At 39.3% G+C, this 22,020-nt stretch overlaps 2 protein-coding genes across 2 annotated transcripts; one reads left to right on the top strand and one right to left on the bottom strand.

Moving 5' to 3' along the window:
* Positions 1–17: 17 nt before the first annotated feature.
* Positions 18–5,697, top strand: nphs2 (NPHS2 stomatin family member, podocin). The gene is made up of 8 exons (XM_073476101.1): positions 18–71; positions 1,416–1,789; positions 2,068–2,171; positions 2,362–2,434; positions 2,677–2,759; positions 3,610–3,869; positions 4,276–4,357; positions 5,252–5,697. Exons 2-8 carry the CDS (start codon positions 1,471–1,473, stop codon positions 5,459–5,461), a joined length of 1,131 nt encoding a protein of 376 aa, XP_073332202.1. The 5' UTR covers positions 18–71; positions 1,416–1,470; the 3' UTR covers positions 5,462–5,697.
* A 220-nt stretch (positions 5,698–5,917) lies between these two features.
* On the bottom strand, positions 5,918–20,173 carry axdnd1 (axonemal dynein light chain domain containing 1). The gene is made up of 25 exons (XM_073476487.1): positions 20,104–20,173; positions 18,534–18,691; positions 18,337–18,440; positions 17,964–18,057; positions 16,906–16,991; positions 16,730–16,786; positions 16,412–16,520; positions 15,866–15,987; positions 15,509–15,649; positions 15,211–15,315; positions 14,801–14,921; positions 14,505–14,606; positions 14,201–14,367; positions 12,271–12,340; positions 11,352–11,586; positions 10,817–11,000; positions 10,595–10,688; positions 9,778–9,968; positions 9,454–9,544; positions 8,781–8,918; positions 8,134–8,208; positions 7,086–7,187; positions 6,876–6,967; positions 6,448–6,587; positions 5,918–6,356 (listed from the first exon to the last, which is right to left on the bottom strand). Exons 1-25 carry the CDS (start codon positions 20,171–20,173, stop codon positions 6,241–6,243), a joined length of 2,964 nt encoding a protein of 987 aa, XP_073332588.1. The 3' UTR covers positions 5,918–6,240.
* Between the last annotated feature and the right edge of the window lie 1,847 nt (positions 20,174–22,020).

Here is a 22,020-nt window from a genome sequence, read left to right as displayed (position 1 = left end):
GACAAACACTGATCACCAGCCTGTGAAGTCTACATTAAAAAATACATGGATACATAAATAAGAATTTCATGGTGAGTTATAATTATTGGATGGGAAGTCAAAATTATTAGATTAAAAGTTGAAATTATGATATAAAAGTCATAATTATGAAATAAAAAGTTGAAATTATGAAATGAAAAGTTGAATTATGGTGGTTGAAAGGACGAAAAATAACATGTCAGTATTTTCAGGCCTTGCTACGTCAACAGAACTCAACAGAAATGTAGGGTTATGGTAACTGTCCTCATAAATGTGACAAACCTTGGTTTACATTCTTAACAATATTTGGAGTTTGGTTATGTTTCGAGACAAATTATAATTTGAGTGGGTTTGCATGTATACATGTGCATAAAGTGTATATCTTACACATTATGTTTATGTGCAAATAAGTAATATAAAAATAAAAAACAAATGATTGATATATGGTTGAGACATTGTAAAAACAACATCCAGTGTCAAAAGGATAATGTTTCTTACTTACAGTATTTCACATTGAACTATCATTTATTCACTTTGATTCAAAGGCCATATATACTTACACACTTACCTTTTAGCATGGGCACCAGGAACTTGGTCCCCCATTCAGGGCTTACACTTCTTGATGAGAGGCCCCTTTACCTGGGTTTGCACACAATTGAACTTCCAATGCAGAAGAACATGTGGGCCACAGAATTAATTTCCAGTTTAATTAAGGACACACTGAGGAGGATACTGTGTGTGTCTTCTGTAAAAACAGAGAAATCAGCTCGTTTGGAAGAGAGAGGCCTGAGTCTGCACATTCCTGATGAAGACAAACTGTGACTCCCGCCTGAGTCCCACTGACACATTTGTCCCAGTAGGAACTCTGAATGCTGGACTACAAACCTCTCTGGATGTAACTGGTGTTGCTGGGGAAGAAATGCAATCCCAACAAATGAACCCAGAGGCATAAAAAAAATAGGGTTGTGGAGATTTTAATGCAATATGACTGCATGTTTTGTATTTTATATGACATGCACTCAAATAGCAAGTTTGAGAGAGATGGTGTGTGTTTGCTTGTAGATGACGTGTACATGAGAACTTATAATATTATTACAGTATCTTGATATCTTTCTCATTATTATCTTAACATTTTCTTTTATTTTAGTTGCCTTTATGGCAGCAGACAATATCATGCTCATGAGGGTTCACTGACCTGAGATTATTTCAAAAACAGAGAGGGTGGTGTAAGTGGCACTCCCACTACTGCCCTCCCACAGTCAATTTACCATCTACGTATTCTGTGTGTTCATGACAGTAGACGGCAGCACGACTGACTCTAGTTACAGAAGCCAAAAGAAGCTGCTCGCAGTCGTAAAAGCCACAAAACTTCTCCTCCTTTTTCTGTTTGCACCCAGGAAGAGAACCCTCCAGCAAAAACATCAGCTTGCCATCACTGCTCCTTACTGCAGGATGGAGAAGTCTTCCAGTGTCCAGCCCAGTCATTCTTCAAAATCCAGAATGACGCCCAGGAAGGAGAGGGAGAAGGGAGCCTTGTTGCCTCCCAAAGGTCACCGACAAAGACCACCGAAGACAGGACGTGTCCCCCAGGCATCATCTGTGAGGAAAGAGAGGCTGCAGAAGGAGAAGCCAGAGACAAACGAGGCAAAGATGGAGCAGGAGACGGAGGTGAAGGTGAAATCCTCGACTGTGGTGGACATAGACAGCGTGAGAGAGGATGAGGTCAAGGAGGAGAACCTGGGGCTCCTGGAAGCAGCAGAGCAGGAGGACGGTAAGAGGAAGAAACGAAAAGAAGAGATGAACTGTGTTGTGGGTTGTTTAGTTTTTAGTTCATTTTTCTCAGGATAAATAGATCTATGATCCTGTGACCTGACATTTCTTTTTTAATGTTGAAATTCTTCCAGCATTAATTGTGGGAAACAAATTACAGATGATGAAATAAATAATGCAAATTCAGAAATATGATGACACAAATACTGCATGTTTTGAGGGGAAATGCTCACTCATTATTACAGTTACAGACATCTTTGTTGGATATCTTCTCTACAGGTCTGAAGCGCAAGAACCTGGGAGTGTTTGAGTGGCTGCTGATGGTCTTCGTCTTGGCTCTGGTTCTTCTCTTCCTCCCTCTTTCCATCTGGTTCTGTGTCAAAGTACGAGCTACACCACAGACCAAACAGAAAAATGAACACTCAGACACTCAGAAGTCTCATGATGATCAAAATGCTTTTTCCACCTTAAATATTTTTCCAATATTTGAAGAATTTATTGTATGTTGAAGATTTTTAGCATGAAAATGTACAAAAGAATTGCATAAAATCCTGGACTGTCCACCCATCACAGGTAGTGAGGGAGCATGAGAGAGCTGTGATCTTCAGACTGGGTCACCTACTGCGTGGAAGACCCAGAGGACCAGGTTGTCACCGGTTACTGTAATCTTTTTTGCTCATCTGACAGCTGTGATTTAAAATGAGCTTTTTTAAAATTTGTTTTACATTTAAGATGTGACAAAATAATTGACTTCACATTTTCTGAGGGTCTGTCTCAATGTTGAATTACTGTTTTTTTTGGTTGGCTAGTGGGCATACAGCTCCATGAACCATTTGGACACCCCACAATTAGTTAAAATATTTTAGTCTTTCTCCCTCCTCTCTCCAGGCCTTCTTTTCTACCTCCCAGTCCTTGATGTGTGTCACAAGGTCGACATCCGACTGCAAATGCTGAAGGTTCCTCCTCACACGGTACAGAAGAATAAGCAAAACCACATCTGACATACTCACATTTGCTCACTGACGCTTTTTTTTCTTGATGAATCGACTATTTGTTGTTCTATAAAATGTCAGAAAAAAAGATAATCAGTTTTCTGTCACAGAGGAAGAATGAAACTTTTCACATTTAAGAAGCTGAAATCAGAGAATTCTTACCTTTTTTTTGTTAAAAAATTTCTCAAACCCATCAATCGATATCAAAATGTTGGCAGTTAATTTAAGAGTTGAAAACTAATCGATTAATCGTTGCAGCACTACAGTAAATCTTTTGGAGTTAGTGAAAGAGGGCTGCTGATAGTGGGGCCTGTGAATCAAAGTTGGCCCGCTGTAAGGGATTTTTCGTCATAATATGATTTCCTTTTTTTTGTGAGGTAAAATGCTTTTTTAAATATGTAGGATCCCTAATTTTTAATTGTTTTTTCACAATGTCAGCATGGTGGGCATAACAACCAAAGAGGAAGTCGGTCGATTCTAGAAACTTACGATTACTATTACAGAAGCTCTGAGAGCCAAGTGAAAAAAATAAAAACAAAATATCAATATCATATCATATCAAAAATACAATAGATGCTCTCTCTTGGCCTGTGGTCCACCATTAAGGATAGAAATATAGGAACCCGTCATAAAACGTAATTGTCAGTGGCTGGTAAACTTCAACAGCCACTTTCACTGTGGTACCTTCACAGAGGTTTGGATTAAAGTAGAATTCTATCTTTATTACAGTGTGTGAAGTGTCATCCAACCAATTAATTTACCAGATGGTGAGGAGGATTTTATCGCATTGGACTGCTGACTGAAATTTTCCTCATACGTCTGTCCCCAGGTGGTTACAAAGGACTTGGTGAGGCCGGAGATGAGTGCAGTGTGTTATTACCAGATAGAGAACGTGGCTTTGTGCAGCACAGCTCTGTCCAGTCTGACCACAGTGCTGCAGGCTCTGGTCCAGGCAGTCGTCCGAGACATTCTCGCCCAGCACACGTTCAGCCACATCCTGCTGCACAGGAGCAAGATCGGACAGAAGATACAAGCAGCTGTTGACTCTGTTGCTTGCCGCTGGGGCATCCGGGTGGAGAGAGCAGATATGTAAGACTTGTTGTAATGTATCTATCTGAGTTTAACCTTCCTCAGCTGCATCTATTTAATTTAGTGAGTAACTATAAAGACTTAAAATCACAAAACAGCATTACATCCAATGGCAGCGATGCATTCTGGTCTACATTGCGTAACTGTGGGTGTAGACTTTGATTCTGAGGGCCTCAAAGCAAAACCTGATGCATAAAGCGGAAGAGAATCTAGATGGTTTCTGAAGAAACATGTCAGCCCAAAAGAGAAAAAAAAGCTGAGTGCTTCTGAAAAATGCATCACTTTCTGTGAGGATTTTTCCTCTGCATGCAGTGATTTTTCCATGTAAAGAGTGAAGAGGAATGTAGAGATTTGTAGGGCGTTGTGATCTTCCTGCTGACGAGGCTGGTGTTTGATTTTCTGTCAGAGACGAGCTCAGTTTTCCTCTGGAGTTACAGCAGAGTCTGGCTGCAGAGGCCGAGGCCAAGAGACAACAGCAGGTCAGCAGAGTGAGTAACTACACCAGCTTTTCATAATCTGATGTTTTATATTCTATTGTTTGTTTGTTTTTCTAAAATGTTTATGGATCATTGAATTTCAGTTTTTGTCAAAGATGGCATTTGACCAAAGACTAAACTACCTAACAAAACTGAAGCCTCTATATGTACTTGTAATGTTTTTATTATTTAGCTTAGGTGTTTCTTGTTTTATTTAGTAAATTATACCCTCATGTATCATGTTTTACTTTCCGCTTCTGGTCTTTGTCTTTTTTCCCCACCCTTTTCTGTGCTTACTTGTATTTAGTTAGTTTATCAGCCCCTGTGTATTTAAGTGTGTGTTTTTTCTTCACTCTTCGTTGGTTCGTCCGTGTTTGCTACAGTAGTGTCGTCCGTGCTCCTGCTTTTGTTCTCTGTGGCTTCCTGGCTTGTTCTGTTTACACTCTTTAGTTTTTCTTGGATTCTACCTTGCCTGCAAGCTTTTTGTCAGCTGCCTTTTTATTTCTTGGATTTTGGACTTTGGCTTTGTTATTAGAGCTGACTTTTTGTTTTTGTAACCTGGCTGCCTCTGTGTCTTACGTTTGGGTCCCTTTTTTGATAAACCTTAACCATAAACTTGTTTAACTCTTTGTAATCCAAATGGTAGTATGAAAGATAGTTACTGACAGCAAAGACAGCCGGTGGCCAGCCTCTGTTTCAACGCCATCCTCTGCTCAATGCACCATGCATTTCAAACCATTTTGCTATGTTTTTGCAGCCCGGTGTGTAGCTTTAGCTTAGCCTGCAATACAGTGGTTCTTTAGCTCTGCCAACTGACTTTCACTTCTGGCAGTCAGATTGTTTGTGCATTCTCAGCAGTATTTGTAGAGCAAACATGTTTCAAACAGCAGTTCCTCTCTCCTGTAGGCAAAGGCAGCAGAAGGGGAGAGAGATGCCTGGGAGGGGTTCAGGGCTTCCCTACGTCTCCTCCATCCCGCCCTGGTCCTTCCGCTGCCCCCAGATCTCCTCAACATGACCCCTGACCTCTCATCCTTACCACCCCCTCCTCCCCCGCCTGTGGAAGGAGACGGAGGCATGACCGAAGGAGATCCAGAGACAGACTCGCCAATGATGTGACAGACTGTTTTGAAATGACATGTTATTATTGTTGAAAGTAAACTGTCAAGTAATTATTATTGAACACACAATGAGAGTGAGGGTAAGTCTGCAATTATCAGGTCCATGTGATTCAGATTATGTTAAAGAAAATGAACTTTAAGCCAATTTACTGTGTTTATTTATCAATAACGCCTTAAGTTTAATTTAAAATATCAGTTCATAACAAATTGTCTTTTAGTGTTTGGGAATTTAAATGGTTTACACTGGTGTAAATTGCACTGGAGGGTCTGAAAGCCTCTACTGTAGGTAAACTAGGTTTGTGTCATTTTTCTTAAAAAATAAATGTCAGAAAAAGCCTGATTTTTTGAAATATAATGTCTTTATTTTTTGGAAGGAAACAAAACAACAAAAACAATATCTGCCATTACATGGAGGACAAAGACACAAGGTTAAACAAAACCACAGCAAGCCGTTTGATAAATGGTAGCGTCACTATATTCTCATAAAGACAAGCATTCTGAATATTGGAAAACATCCTGATACTGTCGCTGGAGACATTATATACTTGAACAACAGCACTGTTGAATGATGCTCCTTGTTTATATTTGTTTTTTATTCCTGTATCCTTAACTGGTTTTATGGGTGTGACTGTGATGGAGTGCAGGCAAATAGTTTCTTCATCTTGTTACAACAGAGAAAATGCATCAAACATAAAACCCTAAATCTATTTTTTTAAATAAATAAACCCAACATTAACTGGACAGTCCAGTACATACATATAAAGCTGCAACATCAGATCACCGTTTCTTGGTCCTTTTGGTGTTGCTTGTTGGTTTGACTTCAGCTGTGGTTTTCTTTGGAGGAGCTGGGGGTGTCACTGTTGGTGGGGAAGGTGTTGGTGTTTTCTTTTTCTCTGCAACACAAAAAATGTTTACACTTTAATAATGTATTACTGCATCTGTGCCTCAGTTCTAAGTTTATAGAATTTTTTGTTTATTAGGTACCTTCACTCATTTTGGGCTCCAGACTGGGCCGACCCTGCAGTTGTCTCTCCAGGTCCTGAATCTTCTCCAATGCTGCCTGCAGAGCTTCTTCAGCCTTAAGGGCTCGCTGCTCAGCACTCTGGACCCGCAGCTCTGAATCACTGAAAGACACATGGAGAGAAATCTAACCGAGATGTCCTTTTCATATACACAATTCAAGACTCCCGACTCTATGTAGCTGTTCAATAAACTTATTTCCACATGGTTGATAATTACTGGATTTGATAGAAAATCTGCTGGGAATTTGCCTTTTAACTTGAGTCTGTGAGATATACAAACATCTTTTTGAAGAAAGAAATACAAAAGCATGAAAGTTTCACACTTTAAGGTGATGTGATCCATTTTCAGTATATTAAGTGGTACTTTCAACAACGAGAAAGTGAACTTACTGCAGTTCCTGCTGCAGTAGTCCTACTGTGGTCAGATCACTAAAAGCTTTCTGGGCTTCATCCGTCACTGGAGACACAACCAGCTCCTCAGTCTGACAGACAGACAGACAGACAGACAGTCAGAGAGACAGACAGGCACTTTGCTCAGCTCTATACAAAGTTAAAGACATGACATTAACACTGAAAAAGTGTGTGATATAATTATCTGACCCCATTCAGGTGGACACTGCTCACTCCCAGCTTTCTTTGCGTTATGTGTCCATCATAACCAATTAGCTTCATCACCGGGCTCTCACAGACTGTTAGCTCCCCCTGCAGGACATCAACAACACTGTTCATTTTGAATACTGTACAATAAACGCTCCCTTGATGGTACCCATTTCTAAAATCCCCTGTTAAGAGTTTATTTATTTACTTATAACTGCTATGTCTTTAACACAAGTCTCCAAATTTCCAGATACTGCAAATATATGCTAACCTGAAGAAGCAATGAATTTGTTGCAGAGAAATACATGTTGTCTTTACCACCCCAAACTCTATAACCTTCACAATAAACCATAAATATCTAATTTCACTGTTGCTGACAAGCCCGGGACTTTTGCTTACACTGTACACTTCATGGAAATGATATTAATACCTGACAAACCTCTTGTTGTGTTTCATGTCCTTCAGCAGTGCACTGTGGAGAAACAAGAGTACCACCCTCATGCATCTGTCATTATCATCATGATTTAGATTAAGATTCACTTGGTAGCAGTTGTTGAATACCTTATCTATTAACGTTATCTTTCCAATAAATTATAATGCATGCTATACAATAAATCGAAACCAAGCAGTCAAGTCAAACTACATAATAGCTACTTATGCAGTGCAGATGTTCAGCACGATCAAACCTTAATGACTCTGGATCTCAGTGCGTGGCAATTAAACTTTCAGTGGACAGACGGCTGTGATACATGAGCTTCAGCCTTGATCCTCTGGTTAAACAACAGACCGTCTAACTATTAGAACAGCCTGTTGTCCCTGTCATCAGTAGCAATAATGCCTCTCTCCTCCTTCAGCATTTAACTCAATAGAAAATGCTTGCTTTATTCTAATAATTTGAATGTTTGGATAAACTTGTACATCTTCAGTCTGTCCAATAACAAGAGACACAATCCTAAATTAGTTCAGAGTTTTATAGTCATATCAAACCCTGTTCCATTTTCTGTGTTGTTGCAGTTTCCATTTGTACTCCACAGCTGTTGTTATGACTCACCTCTCTCAATTCTGCCTCAGTTACATCTTTTAATTCAGTGTCTGCTGTAGGCTCTGCTGAAACCTCTTCATTCACCTGTAAACACACAAAAATACACACAAAAGGCCATCATCAAAATAGAAAAAACAACATCACCAGGATTTCAAGTAATTTCTCCAATATTAAAGAGATAACTAGGTTGAAATATATAAGCAATCACGACCACACTCATCTTCAGCAATTTTTTAAAAACACAATCTCTTAATCTACACAAAACAAAAGACGTAAGTAGCGTGGGATCATGGGAGTTGTTGCCAATGCAAATCTATTAGTTACGCAGATATAAATGTTCATGGACAAAGTCATGTGTTAAAATGTTATTCACATTTGCTGACTTCCTCACTCTCTATGTCTCTCCTGGAAGGTAGAGCGACAGGCAACCAAATAAAATGCACGGTTACTTGAATAAATCTAGGATTTTTCTGGGTTTGAACATAATGAAAGTACACAAGTAGTATAATATATACTGTAACAAAGGTCTAGTCATATCAAAACATTTAAATGCAGAAATGTTACAAATTGTATCTTTAAAGTCATAGTTCAATTAATAATCAATTAATTAGAACAAATCAGGTCTACTGATGTGGGTATTTGAATCAACTCCTCACCACAGTCTCCCTGCTGTCTTCTGGAGAGACATTACTGCTGGATGCTGGGTCAGCCGGTCTGACAGGCACCTCCACAACACCACCTTTCACTCCTGAGAGCAGGATTATACAGGTCTCCACCCAATTACTGCACTCTGTCTGAGGACATGGACACAACACAGGTGTAGTTGCTTAGTTTACTTTACCCTAGACTGTAACTGCACTCTGGCTCCCTCTTCTGGAATTATGTAATTCCTGTACACACAAGAGTAACAGAGAGCTGTTTTCAGCTCTGATGGGTGAATAAAGCTCTAAAGTCAAATCAAACTATTAATGAACACATGGGTATGTGTACAAGTATGGTATGTACAGAATATACCTTTAACATTACATTATTAAGTAATTTTTGTCAGCAGGTAAGCAACCACCATTACAACCCTTCTCTATCCTAAACATATTGTTGTGTGCCACAAAATGGCAGTGGGTGATTAATTTTATAGTTCAGCAGAAAAATGGCCAGGACAAACCTTTTTTTTTTTTTTTTAAATCCATCCACTGTGCAGATGTAAAACACAAGTCTCTTGAGTTTTCTAGTGTACCTCAAGCAATAGCAATAGCAATGTAAAACACTCAGCCCTGATGTTACTATCATCTCTTTGCTATTTATTTAATTCGGCATTAGAACATTGTTTACCTGCAGCTTCATACACTCGTTCATCTCATTTTCACCCTCAGCTTCACATGGATTCTGCAGAATCTGCTCCTCCAGAATCAGCTTGCAAGAGCTGGAGTTAAAAACAAATGTTTCCGGATGAGTAAATCCTGGAGAAAAATCAGCCACTACTGTTCCTCAGGTTGTGTCAAAGTCACTTTCAATGTTAAAGCAACTACAGATACTTAAGCCATCACATAATTTCTGTGTGTTAGTTATTATGTGTATTTCAAAGAGGTTTATCACTGTACTCTTTGTTATTAGCTCCTTAACTGAATTGAAAAAATGGGTAAAAACTTCCAGTACCTGGTGACATATTTGCAAAAATAGTCCAGTTTCTCAGTCAGCATCTTGGCATCCTCATCCAGTATCTTTGGTGAAATGTCTGTCTTGTACTGGTGTTCCTGTTCTTGGTTCTGGTCCTCGATATGGTCAGGTACCATGAGGAGCAACAGATTCAGCATCCAGCGGGTCTGAGCCATGTGGATGGAAGCGACCTGTAGGAGAGGAAACGCTGAAACTCAAGACAGCATCACAATGTTTTGAATGAAAATGTATTTTAAGATTATCAGTTTCCTCCTCCTATACAACCACTTTGAACATGTCTCTGATCAAGGAACCGCAAGGACTGAAATCACAACCGCTCTGTTGCTCAGTGATGAATAGTACGAAACAACTACATGAATGTGAGACAAGCAGTTATTGGAAAAGATTAACAACAAATAGGTTATACAAAGAAACAAGAGAAATCAACCTGCAGTTGGCAGGGAGTACCTGGTATTATGTGGGGGAAATGGCAAAGACCCACAGGATAAATGTTTAGAGCTCAGGAAGTGAAGCTGACAGTAAACAGAACAGGGCAGAAAGAGGGAAACATTGCAAAGTGAAAAAGAGAGAAGTGATTAAACAGATGATCTTCAATTTCCATGTCAAAATGGTTATACGTCAAATTTTAAGTTTGAATGAAAATGGCATAATTGGGTTAAATCTTAAATATTACTGAACACTTTTGCACTTTTGCCCTTGATCAAAATGCACTGAAGTGATCTTGTAGATTTTGCAGCAGTTTCAAAATGTGTGTAAACCTCCCTTGATAGTTTGACGGAACCTGGTTGGTACTTACCTCCTCACTGAGTCTTTGATTCTCACCCTCTGTGAAGCTGGACAGGCTGGTTATGAACTCCTGCACTCTGTTTAACACCTTTTCTGTCTCTTTACTGTTTAAACAAACAAACAAACAAGCAGAAGAAAAACAAAAAGTTAATATTTAAATTTCAATATGAAAACACATGTAAGAGGTGTTGCCACTGAATAAAAAACGTACTATGTGTCCTCTTTTTTGTTCTCTGTCTGCATGCTGGAGATGTTCTGCAAGACTTTTTCAGCCAGACTCTGCCAGTTGCTCAGGGCCATCTCCAGTTTCAGCCAATCAGAGGCGGACATCACTTCTGGCCGACCAATCGCTGTGTCAAGCTTGGAAACCCAGGACTCCATCAACCTGAGCAGTGATGTGATCTGTCCGTGGATCCCTGAAACAACATGACTGGATTCAGTTTCAATTCTATCCCACAATTAGATCCATTAAAACATGAAGAAAAAAACAAGAGACAGATTCGTGATGATTATGTGACTATAGGTTGTGTGTGTGTGAGCGTGTATGTCAGGACCAAACCATGACACTCACCAAGGTCATGATTTTGTAGCTGTCAGGAGTTCTGTTTGTTTACAGATATCCATTTGGACTACAGTCAAGCAACTAAAGTAGTGTCAAGCGAAAAGTGTATAGTTTGCTTACCGGACGATAGGTTTCAGAATCAGCTTTTAGTTCATTTATAATTTATCACAAAACTTCTCAGAATTGTATCTCTATCAGCCCTCACCACTCTCTCCGCTGACTTGCGTGTCCAGCTGTTTGAGGAGCTCAGGTAGGACCCTGTCCAGCTCTCTTAAGTCCTGTTGGCTTCCAGGGGTTTCACCATTGGGAGCAGGGTGTCTTCTGAACAGCTGAAGGCTCATATCCAGCCATCTTTCCTGGATGCAGCCAATCTGGCTCAGTGTCTGCTGGCAGCAAAGCAGCTTTTCACCTTCGTAGAGCTCAGACTGGAGGGCCAACGTCTGCAAAGAAACAGAGCACAGAGAAAGACTTTAAGACAACAATGGAAATATCTTTTTGACACACTGTGTGACCCGAATGTCAACATATCCACTAGATAGTTGAAATGAAACCCAAACAAAGGCTGCCAAAATGGACACTACCTTATGACAGGTCTTGTTTCATTTTATTTCATTTTATTGTATTTTCTCAGCCACTACATACATTGTTTTTAGTGGCGCTACTATTATTTTTTGAGCCCAATCAAAAGTTTTATTGACTATTTAGATATGATGTGGGTACTTCACGGATGTGGGTACTATCATCATTAGTAGTTTTACTGTTGTTGATTCATTCTTTTGTTTGCTTTTTTGTTCCCCTTTGCCTTTGTTTTACATTAAATTATGTAATGCCCTAGAAAAGTAGTTTGCTAACTTGTTAGTGGCTCATGAGGATCCAGATAAATAAATAATTAAAGCCTGTCGTGGACAGGTATAAGATATGTGAGATGAAAGAGACGGATGACAAGTGATGATAATCATGAGATATGCTGAGACGAGATGATGTGATTGGATCAACAACATGACAGAGTTAAAACATATCAAATGCATTACCGTCAAAAATAAGAGACATAAGATGGATGATAAAGTTGAGATACATCTGACCAAGAAAAGAAAGACACACACAAAGGAAATGTACTGTCTTACATTCAACCACTGCTTCAAGTCAGCATGGATCTTTTCCAGTGAAGTGTTCTCATATTTTGGGTCAGGACACCTTGAAGTAGAGAAGGAACATCTTTGGCAGAATTCACACACAGATTCATCTTCCATACAGTCCTGCTCACCATTATTGGCACCCATGAAGTTTAAGTACATAATGTGGAATATTTTCTGAAAAAAATGAATCAAGTGAAACATTTTTTTTCTATAGACAACTCGTGTTTGATACAAAAGAGCAAATGATAAACAACAATATAAAACAATTAACAATGGGAGGAAAAAATAGAAAAACTTAAAGCTTGCTGTGTCACTGGTATTGGCACCCTTTGCTGTAAATCAGTATGGAAACACATTGTGACTCACCTGTGGTAAATCACAAATGAGAATCATCTGTGATAAATTGTCTGTGCCCATGTGACATGAATTAGCCAATGAATGATGACTTCCCTGTTTTAAAAAGCCATCTGTTATCCCCTGTTCCTTTGTCACAATGGTGAAGACAAAGGAGCTGTCTGAGGACATCAGAAGTGCGATAATTGGCAAACACAAGACCTCCAAAGGGTATAAGGCCATCTCCAAAGACCTTGGTGTCCCTGTTTCAACAGTGCGTAATGTTATTAAGAAGTTTGCCAAGCATGGAACTGTCAAGAACCTCCCTGGGCGTGGGGGGAAGAGAAAAATTGATGAGAGAAGTCTTCGAAAGTTGGTGCGAATGGTGGAAAAAACACCACGTCAAACATCCAAAGACCTGAAGGCCAACCTGGAACAGTCTGGAGTCATGGTTTCAACAAGTACCATACGCCGCACACTAAACCAAACAGGGCTTCATGGGCGAAGGCCAAGGAAGACATCACTGCTGAGGAAAAGACATAAAAAGGAACAACTAATCTTTGCCAAAGAGTACCTGGACAAACCACAATCCTTCTGGGAAAATGTTCTGTGGACAGATGAAACAAAAATAGAGCTTTTTGGCAATGCACACCAACAGTTTTTTTATAGACGACGCAATGAAGCCTACAAGGAAAAGAACACCCTACCAACAGTTAAGCATGGTGGAGGATCCATAATGCTGTGGGGCTGCTTTGCTGCATCTGGTACTGGAGGCCTTGACCGTATCACAGGAATCATGAAATCAGAGAATTATCAAGAGATTTTAGAGCGAAATGTCCTACCCAGTGTAAGAAAACTTGGTTTGAGTCGAAGATCATGGGTCCTCCAGCAAGACAAAGACCCAAAGCACACATCCAAAAGCACGCAGGAATGGTTGAAAAGGAAAAAATGGACTGTTTTAAAAATGGCCAGCCATGAGTCCTGATCTCAATCCGATCGAAAATCTTTGGTATGAGCTGAAATCTGCCATTGGGGAAAAGAAACCTGCAAACGTTCAAGAGCTTGAACAATTTGCAAAGACAGAGTGGGAGAAAATACCAGCTGAGAAGTGCAAGAAGCTTATAGAAGCGTATAAGAAACATTTGGAGGCTGTCATCACTGCCAAAGGGTGTGCAACCAGATATTAAAGAGGGGTGCCATTATTGCTGCACATGCTGTTTTTTCTGTTTCTTCTTTGAAATTACAATATGTAAGTTGAAAAAACAATTTTCTTTGTTAAATTACTTTGGACCTCCAATTAAAAGATCCTGATGATATAAATTTGGTACATTTCCATTTATTTCTGACGATACTGTAGAGGTTATGCAAAAAATGAAGGGGTGCCAATAATGGTGAGCAGGACTGTACATTGCAATTATTCTGCTGATTATTGACACAACACTGAGCTCTATAAATGTGGTAAACTAGGTTATTAAAGTTTTCAATAACATTATATTACATTTTCTTTGTCTAAAGGAAATGTAAAAGTATAGATAACCATAAAAAACATAAAATAATCTCCTTTGGAATCTCGGTTTGTCCTTACTTGTTTTGTGCCGTGCAGAAGTGGAGCCACTTGGCGATGCCTTGCTGGATGCCACTGAGCTCTTCCCACTGAGCATGCTCAGTCTTCTTCAGCTTGGACATGAAAGCAGTCAGCTGCTTTTTCCAGTGGTAAGTAAGCTCCATGATGATATTCAAGTCCTCTGTGTCCTACAGCAGGATGGTCACTGTCACAGTCAGAGTGCAATTGAACTACCAGCGATGGTAACAAAAAGTCATGTGTGGCTTTTAGAGTTTTTGACAGGAGCAAAATGGAAAATATTAAGAAATAGGAAATGCATTGTTACCTTTGAAGTGAGGTAAAGGCTGCAGTGCTCGGCTGTCTTGGACCAGCTCTGCTCTGTGATATGCAGCTGACTGATCAGGTGCAACTTCTTCACACGGACCACCTGACAATCACAGAAAGAGATACTGAACTAATTTGGAACAACTTCAATTGCTATTGTTTTTACTGAGCAGCTTTAAGGAGAAAATTATAGTAACAAAATTAAAGTTTGAGCATAACAACACACCACCATTACATGAAGCTAACAAACAAGGACAGTCCAGTAGAAAGAAAAAAATGACATCCTGGCTCACACACCTTGAGGGCGAGGCAGAGGGTGAGCTGACTCCAGTAGGCTCTCTCCTCAGTCATCTGGAGCAGCTGAGCCTCAAGGCGACCCCTCTGCAGCTCATACAGTTCATGGTAACCCTGGACCACACTGAGAAGAGACCATGAGGGGGAACACCTACTCACATTTTGTACTTTTGCACTGTGTGCTTATGATCCATCTCAGAAGAAAATGTTTAGAAAATAGTACTTTTTTCCCCTCTCTCTCTGCAAACACTTATTTGAGTCTTTAAAAGTGAAGCAATAATTAAAGATACATTTAGCTTGAAATAAAACACTCATACAGAGCAGATAAATAATGCTCATAATGTTCATGCTGTTGAATTTTTCAAATTAATCAACTTGATGAAAATGTGACTTGGACTGAATGAGGGACTGACTCTGAGTTGGTGTGAGTCTGCTTGAGTGCCCCGGCCAGCTGCTGGTGAGCATGCTCTGCTTGCTGGGAAACAAAGGCATCATGGTCTCTGATTCGGGACAGTTCCCTGTTAAGAGGACACAAACCCATGAACACACACAGAGACACACAGAAATGAGTGTACACACTACACACATTGCCAATATTCACAATTGTTCATTTCTTGCATCGCGCTATTTCTTCTTACAATAGTATCACTCTCAAACAGTACACAGTATTTTATTCACCCGACCCAGCAGTCTGACACCTAACCAACGTACTTGCTAAGCTGCTGCATGGTTGTCCTGACATGGTAGATCTCCTCGGTGAGCCGACGGTCCAGAGCCCGCTGTGCCACTGTCTCAGTGTGCAGAGCCTTCAGACGGCGGGGGATTCGCTCGAGCAGGGACTGGTAGCGCTGCCTGGACAAACAAACACATTCTTCCTGGGTCATTACTGGAAAAGATTTCTGAAACCATCACATTTAAAATGTTTCAGAATTAACCTGATGTAACAAAAAATAATTATAATACGCTTAAGTTCCTATTGACATCCATATTTCCATAATCTAATTTGAAGTGGTTTCATGTTCCCCCATCAAGTGCTGAGGTTTTACCACTTAAAAACAACCTGCTAACCTGAGTTTGGAGAGCAGCTGTCCTCTCTCAGCACAGCTCACGCTGACCTGCCTGATCAGTTCATGGAAAACAATGTTGTAGATGTTCTGCTCCACCTGCACCATTTTCAGCAGACCCTCCATCTGTAAGACATTTCAATGTACTGTTTTAAATATCTATAGATGACTACAATCCTATAAGAATCTCTGAGCACTTTTGTTTTTCATATACACATACTCTGTTGTGTAACTGTTGTTGTTGTTGTTGTCGTTATAACAGAAAGCATTACAAGCAGCAAGTAACACACTGACCAACTCGTGTTGTTCTTGTCATTGTTACAGAAAGGACTTTCATCTTATAAGTCATAAGGATAGGAATCTTGACCTGTGGTACTTTAAAGTCATTTGTTCAGGATCGCTGTGCTATTTTGCAGAGTTTTGTTCCATTTTTGATTTAAAAGTTGTACCATTACTTATTATATCATGTACATGAATGCAGCACAGCACTACTGCCATACAGCCATAGAGGCACAGAGCACTCTATTTATTTTCTGTTTGTCTGTCTTACCTGGGAAAGCTCAGTCAGCTCCTCACTCTGCTGATCCACTCCAGCCTTCAGCAGCATGTCGTCCATCATCCTCATCAGCTGGATCACTTCCAGTCTGCCACTGGGCCTCCTGAACACACAGAAGATACACACAAATCTGTATTAATACACAGTTAGCGCCTTTCCTTGACAACAACCCTTATCATATTAGGACTTTGCCTACCTAATGGTACACTTCCTACAAATGAGCTGTACCACTGTTTCAGACAACACAATATTTCATTGAAAACTACACGATTAAGGTTTATATGTGAATTAAATTTGCATTTTTGAACTCACAGGGAAGGGAAGACCCGTAGCTGCTGCTCATCATCCTGAAGCTGCACTGTGAACGCACTGAGGAACAGAAGCAACAGGAGGGTTGACAGGAAAACTAAATCCCGATTTGACAATGAGAATATTAAGGTGCAGACTTAATATTAATCAAGTGGATCAACATAATGAAGCAGACTCACTCCTCAAAGAACTCAAGGCTCTGCAAGCCTTTGTTTTTCACAATACGATATTCTTCTGGGATTAGACTCTCTGAGACACTCACGTTCTGAAAGACAGAGTGGCAGAGTGAGTATCGCCGCACATTGTATCCTTGTGTCCACGTACAGATGAATACAATGTGAAAAGAGCTATTATGGTAAATGAGATATTGTTTAACTATAAAACCTTCTACTACTAAATATGAAGCTAATTTCCTCTAGTTAGGAATCTAAAACACGTCAAAGTAATTCTTAAGAGATGAAAAGCATGTTTTAAACTTTGAACAAACTCTCAAGTTACTGCTACTGCCATTGACATTGCCATTCTGATCTCATTAAAAGTACAAGTACAAGTACTGTACAGGAAAACTGTAGTTCGAATCCACATGGTATCCCTAAATCCCTAAAAATCCCTAAAAAACTGTAACTTGAAGACCGAAAATAAGGCGTATACTCAGGATGATTGATGATGATGATTTGAAGGATGACTTCTGCAGATTTTTAGAATATTGTTGATGCTGGAAGATTTTGTTGATTTCACTGATGTAATTTATATAAGACGTGTTATGCTGGTCTTTTTTTAAATTTTATTTAACCCTTATTTTACCAGATATATTCCCATTGAGATTAAGAATCTTGTTTACCAGGGAGTCCAAGTTTCACAAAATCAAACAACAACTTGAAGCATAAAAAAATTAAATTCCATAAACAAGGGGCTGACTTAAAACAATCAGTAAATTATATCAAGACAATGAATTTCCCAGTGTTCAGTGGGATATGTGCATTCAGTCCTTAGTCCTTAATCCTACTTTGTGTAGGTGGTTGGCAGGATAGTCGTCATTGTATTGATTTATTCTGTCCTGATGATTATTATGCTTGTTCATTGATGTAGTGCTGCTGAGCCGACAGTATGTTCTTTAATGTTTGTTTGTTACCTTTTATGTCGCACTCTATACTGCAAACCAATCGCCCTTCAGGGACAAATAAAGTTGAACCTGAACTTGAAAAAGGCCAGAGATTAGAAAGGTGAAACAGCTCACCTGTGTGTCGCCAGCGGAACTCCTGTCAGTTAGTGGTGGGAGGAGTGCTGTCTTTTTCTGGGTTACCGTAGCGTCGCACAGAAATGAAATATCCCTGAATAGAAAAAAACATGGACATTTAGTCTACCTGTCATCTACAAATTTCAGAAGGCAATATTATCTGGTTAAGGATAACTAACTTCAAACAAAAACATTAATTAGGCAATGGCTATGTCTGTTTATGAAAATGCAAAATCAACACCAAGTTGTCTAATTGTCAGTACTTAAAATGCATAAATGTGTCTGTAATTACTGATACAGTGCATGTTTTACTAGATATTTGAAGAAACTTTGGAAGTTGCATCAACAAGGTTAATGCTCTGCAGTAGCTGACCTGCCAGCTCCAGTCAGGGACGTGGGCTGTTCCAGAAAGTATTTGTATTTCTGTCGCCCAAGCGGGTGATGCCAGACTGCATCCGGACGTCGGATTCCACAGTCCTGTACACAAAGTCATCTTAGGAACACTGGTGCAAACTAAATTGAGCCACACGTATATAACCCTCTTAGATTATGACTGGGGTTTGAATGTACCTTGCAGCATCGATGGTGTGCAGTGTGCCCCAGTGTGGTCCTGTTGCAGACAGTTGAGGTAAGGTTGACCTCCAGTTCATCTGGGATGATCTTGTTGTTCATAGGAGGAAGCTGTGTCTTCCTACTCTCTGCTGGGACTTGAGAATTCAGTTCTGCAACTGAGAAAAATAATATCAAGTTCAAACAAACAAAGTTTCCACAAAACTTGGATGGAGGATGGGGGTCGGCCCACAATAGATCTCATTAAAGCAACACTGTGTAACTTTTTTACCTTAAAATAACAGCTTCAAAATCATTTTGATAGTACAGTGTCTTGTAATAGTGTGAATGGTGTCTCTGTCTCAGCCACACGTCCTCCCATCACTTGTTTCTGCACTAGGTAACTTCAGTGAGAGGGTAGGATCACCGCGTTACATACATGTTTATTTTAATTACAAGTTTTCAAGATGTAGCACTGTTATGTAGCGCCTACATTATGATTTAAAAAATTGCTACAGACCTGGAATTTGTATTTCAAGACAGTTGTGTTGCACTCAGAAACTGTGGGTGCCGCTAAATCACACAAAATGCCAATTTCTACATAATGTTGCTTTAACTTAACTAGCTCGGATAAAGGGACAGATCCAGGAATTGTTTTCTCACTCTCTCAGCAGGGGTTGTAGCGAATTCAGTGGTCCTTCCACTGACCATGGTCGCTATACACGGACCACTGGTCTCTACCACTAGGGGTGTTCGCTTATACCTGCAGGTCCTCGAGACTTTTTTTTTGGACCTAATGGCTCGGTTGGCGGAAGTCTCTATTGCGCACAATCTATGGGCCGCACAACACAGAGGATCCAGGTATTTTGATAGCCGGAAGTCGAGCTTTTTTGGCTTGAAAACGCCACTGAGCAATGAATGGGGCTCCACCTCCAACACTGTGTCCAGATATAACTTAGTTTTCCACTTTATCATTGTTTATGCCTATATTGTTATCGTTGCACCATACAGTCCAGTTTCTATCTATCTATCTATCTATCTATCTATCTATCTATCTATCTATCTGTCTGTCTGTCTATCATTTAACCGTTTGTAAATATGATAAAGTGGTCCATATGGTCCGTGTGTGGTCCAGACCGACTCCACAACAAGCAAAAAAGTCCTGCATTCAAAACCTTATTCGAGTATACAATATATATATATATGTTTACATATCTATATATCTATATATATATATATATATATATATACATATATATATATACATATATATATACATAATAGCATTAAGCTTTGTTGTGGTTCATATTATTTAACTATTCTTGTGTTTTTCCTTCCATTTTGTATCCAATGATTGTAGCTTCCATCTTTGTTCATTGTTGGTTGAGTTTAAGAGTAAAAGTGAGACTTTAAATCATTAATACAAAAGTTTGAAGCTGTCGTATCAGTCCAGTTGTGTGAAATGATGTGTGCTGTGATATTACATGAGTCATGTCGTTAAACCTTTAGTGTTTTTATGATCCACCTGCTGCTAGCTGAGCCCTGTAACGTTAAGCTAACCTCCCCCACCGACTGCACACAGTGACGTTACCTCTGGTGTCCAGTGGTAGGTCCGGCCTCGATGAACTTGGCGCTGAAGTGGCTCTAATGGACGCAGACATCCTGGACTCACGGTGGAGATGTTACAGTCAGGTTTGGGCAATACTGTTGTGACAGTTAGACGAAGCGAGGAGCTGGTTTTATCCGCCAGGAGAGAGAACCGTCTGCTCCACTAGTCTCTGCCGTCAGCCTCAACTTCCTGGTCGCGTTGCCATGGAAACGCCTCCCGCGGACACTCCTCACAGTCACAATAAATATGTTGCTTTACTTTTCTACTGTTGTTGTATATAAAAATGTGATTAAACCTCTTTATTGTAAATAAAGAAACGTTTTTAAAAAAAACATCTGTTATCAGTACAGTGTAAACAGACATAGTACTTCAGTAAGTTGATCCCAATTAAATACAATGACTACAAAATCTATATAATATAATAAATATACATATCATCATAATATTTCATTTTAGTTCGTTTTCTAAGTTGCTATCTGTATATTTACTGGAGTCCAAACATCACAGAGTAATAATAAGATCCATGCACTGTGATATGGATGAGATCACATCTACAATATTTAGCTACTGGAGTGTGTCATGTTGAAGACAAAATCAGCAATTTTGTTCATATCACAAAATAAATTCCCCATTAATGTAATGCTTGATATCAAGCACTGGAAATTGTACATTTTTATTTATTTGATGTATTCTTTTATAGAATTACATTTTTTAAATCAATATTTCAAGTTTAATCTTTGATTTAGTCACTTCCATTTCTATTTCATATTTAGTCTCTCAATAATGCATCAATAATTGGTATTAAGATGAAATGACATTGTGATATTCGGATTTTAGGAAATGTTTTGTTTGTTTGTTTGTTTGTTTTGTTTTTATTTAGTTTATAACATGTGCATAGCATTAAACTTACATTAATCAACTTCAAGTCAAAAGTTATATGTGAATAACTTATAATATCTTTAAATATTCCTATAGTAAGTCATGATTATGAGATAAAAATAAAAATTATGAGATGCAAAGTCTAAATATACATAGAGATAGGTGATTTAAACTTGTTTCCCCTTATTATTATTCTTTATCTATGAATTTCGTCTTTTTATCTCATAATTAAGATGTACCATGGGAATATTTCTTTTCTGTCATCAAGGCTAAATTTTCATCATTTTTATACTTTAATTGGCGGAAATGGGCTTCCATACAGCTCCGTTCACAGGGTGTGTGTGTGTGTGTGTATATGTATGTGTGTGTGTGTGTGTGTGTGTGTGTGTGTGTAGCCTGTTGAAGACCACGTGGTTTCTTTTCTTGTCTCATGTGTGATGGAGGCTCCTGATGGTGCTCCAGCGCGAGCAGAAGTGAGCATCAAGTGGCTCTGGAGATGACAACAGATGCGTCGCTGCGGGCAGAAGCAGACACAGAGAGATCCGTGTATGACAAGACTTCAGGACTTCAGGATGATTTCCTGTCCCGATTATGGATTTAATTCGTTATCATAATTTTGAATTACTTGCGTGCGTAATTCTCATCTCATCACTGGCTGTGATAGATGGTAAGTGAACGCGCTTCTCTCGTGTTGACTTTTAGTTTTCAGTATTTTACCCTGTATCATTATATCATCATCATACATGTCTGCACTTAACTCCATGCATGGCGTCTGTAGGAGTAGTCTCATTTGATCACCTACAAAAGTGGACAGAGTTGGTGTTGCTTTCCATTCAAAACATGCTTGTTTTATTAACACTTTTTTCTGCAAAAGTTTCCTGAAATTAAACAGAACAATGTACAAATTGATCCCATCTTCTGTGTTTTGAATTTCAGTCTAGTAGCCTAATTGGCTCGCATTTTAACCACTCCATGCTTGGAATATCAATTAAGACTGTGAGGTGACATCATCGTCTTTAG

Source organism: Pagrus major, chromosome 11, assembly GCF_040436345.1.
Source record: "Pagrus major chromosome 11, Pma_NU_1.0".
NCBI lineage: Eukaryota > Metazoa > Chordata > Actinopteri > Spariformes > Sparidae > Pagrus > Pagrus major.
The sequence above is the reverse complement of the archived record's forward strand: the minus strand, read 5'-3'. Positions and strand labels throughout refer to the sequence as shown.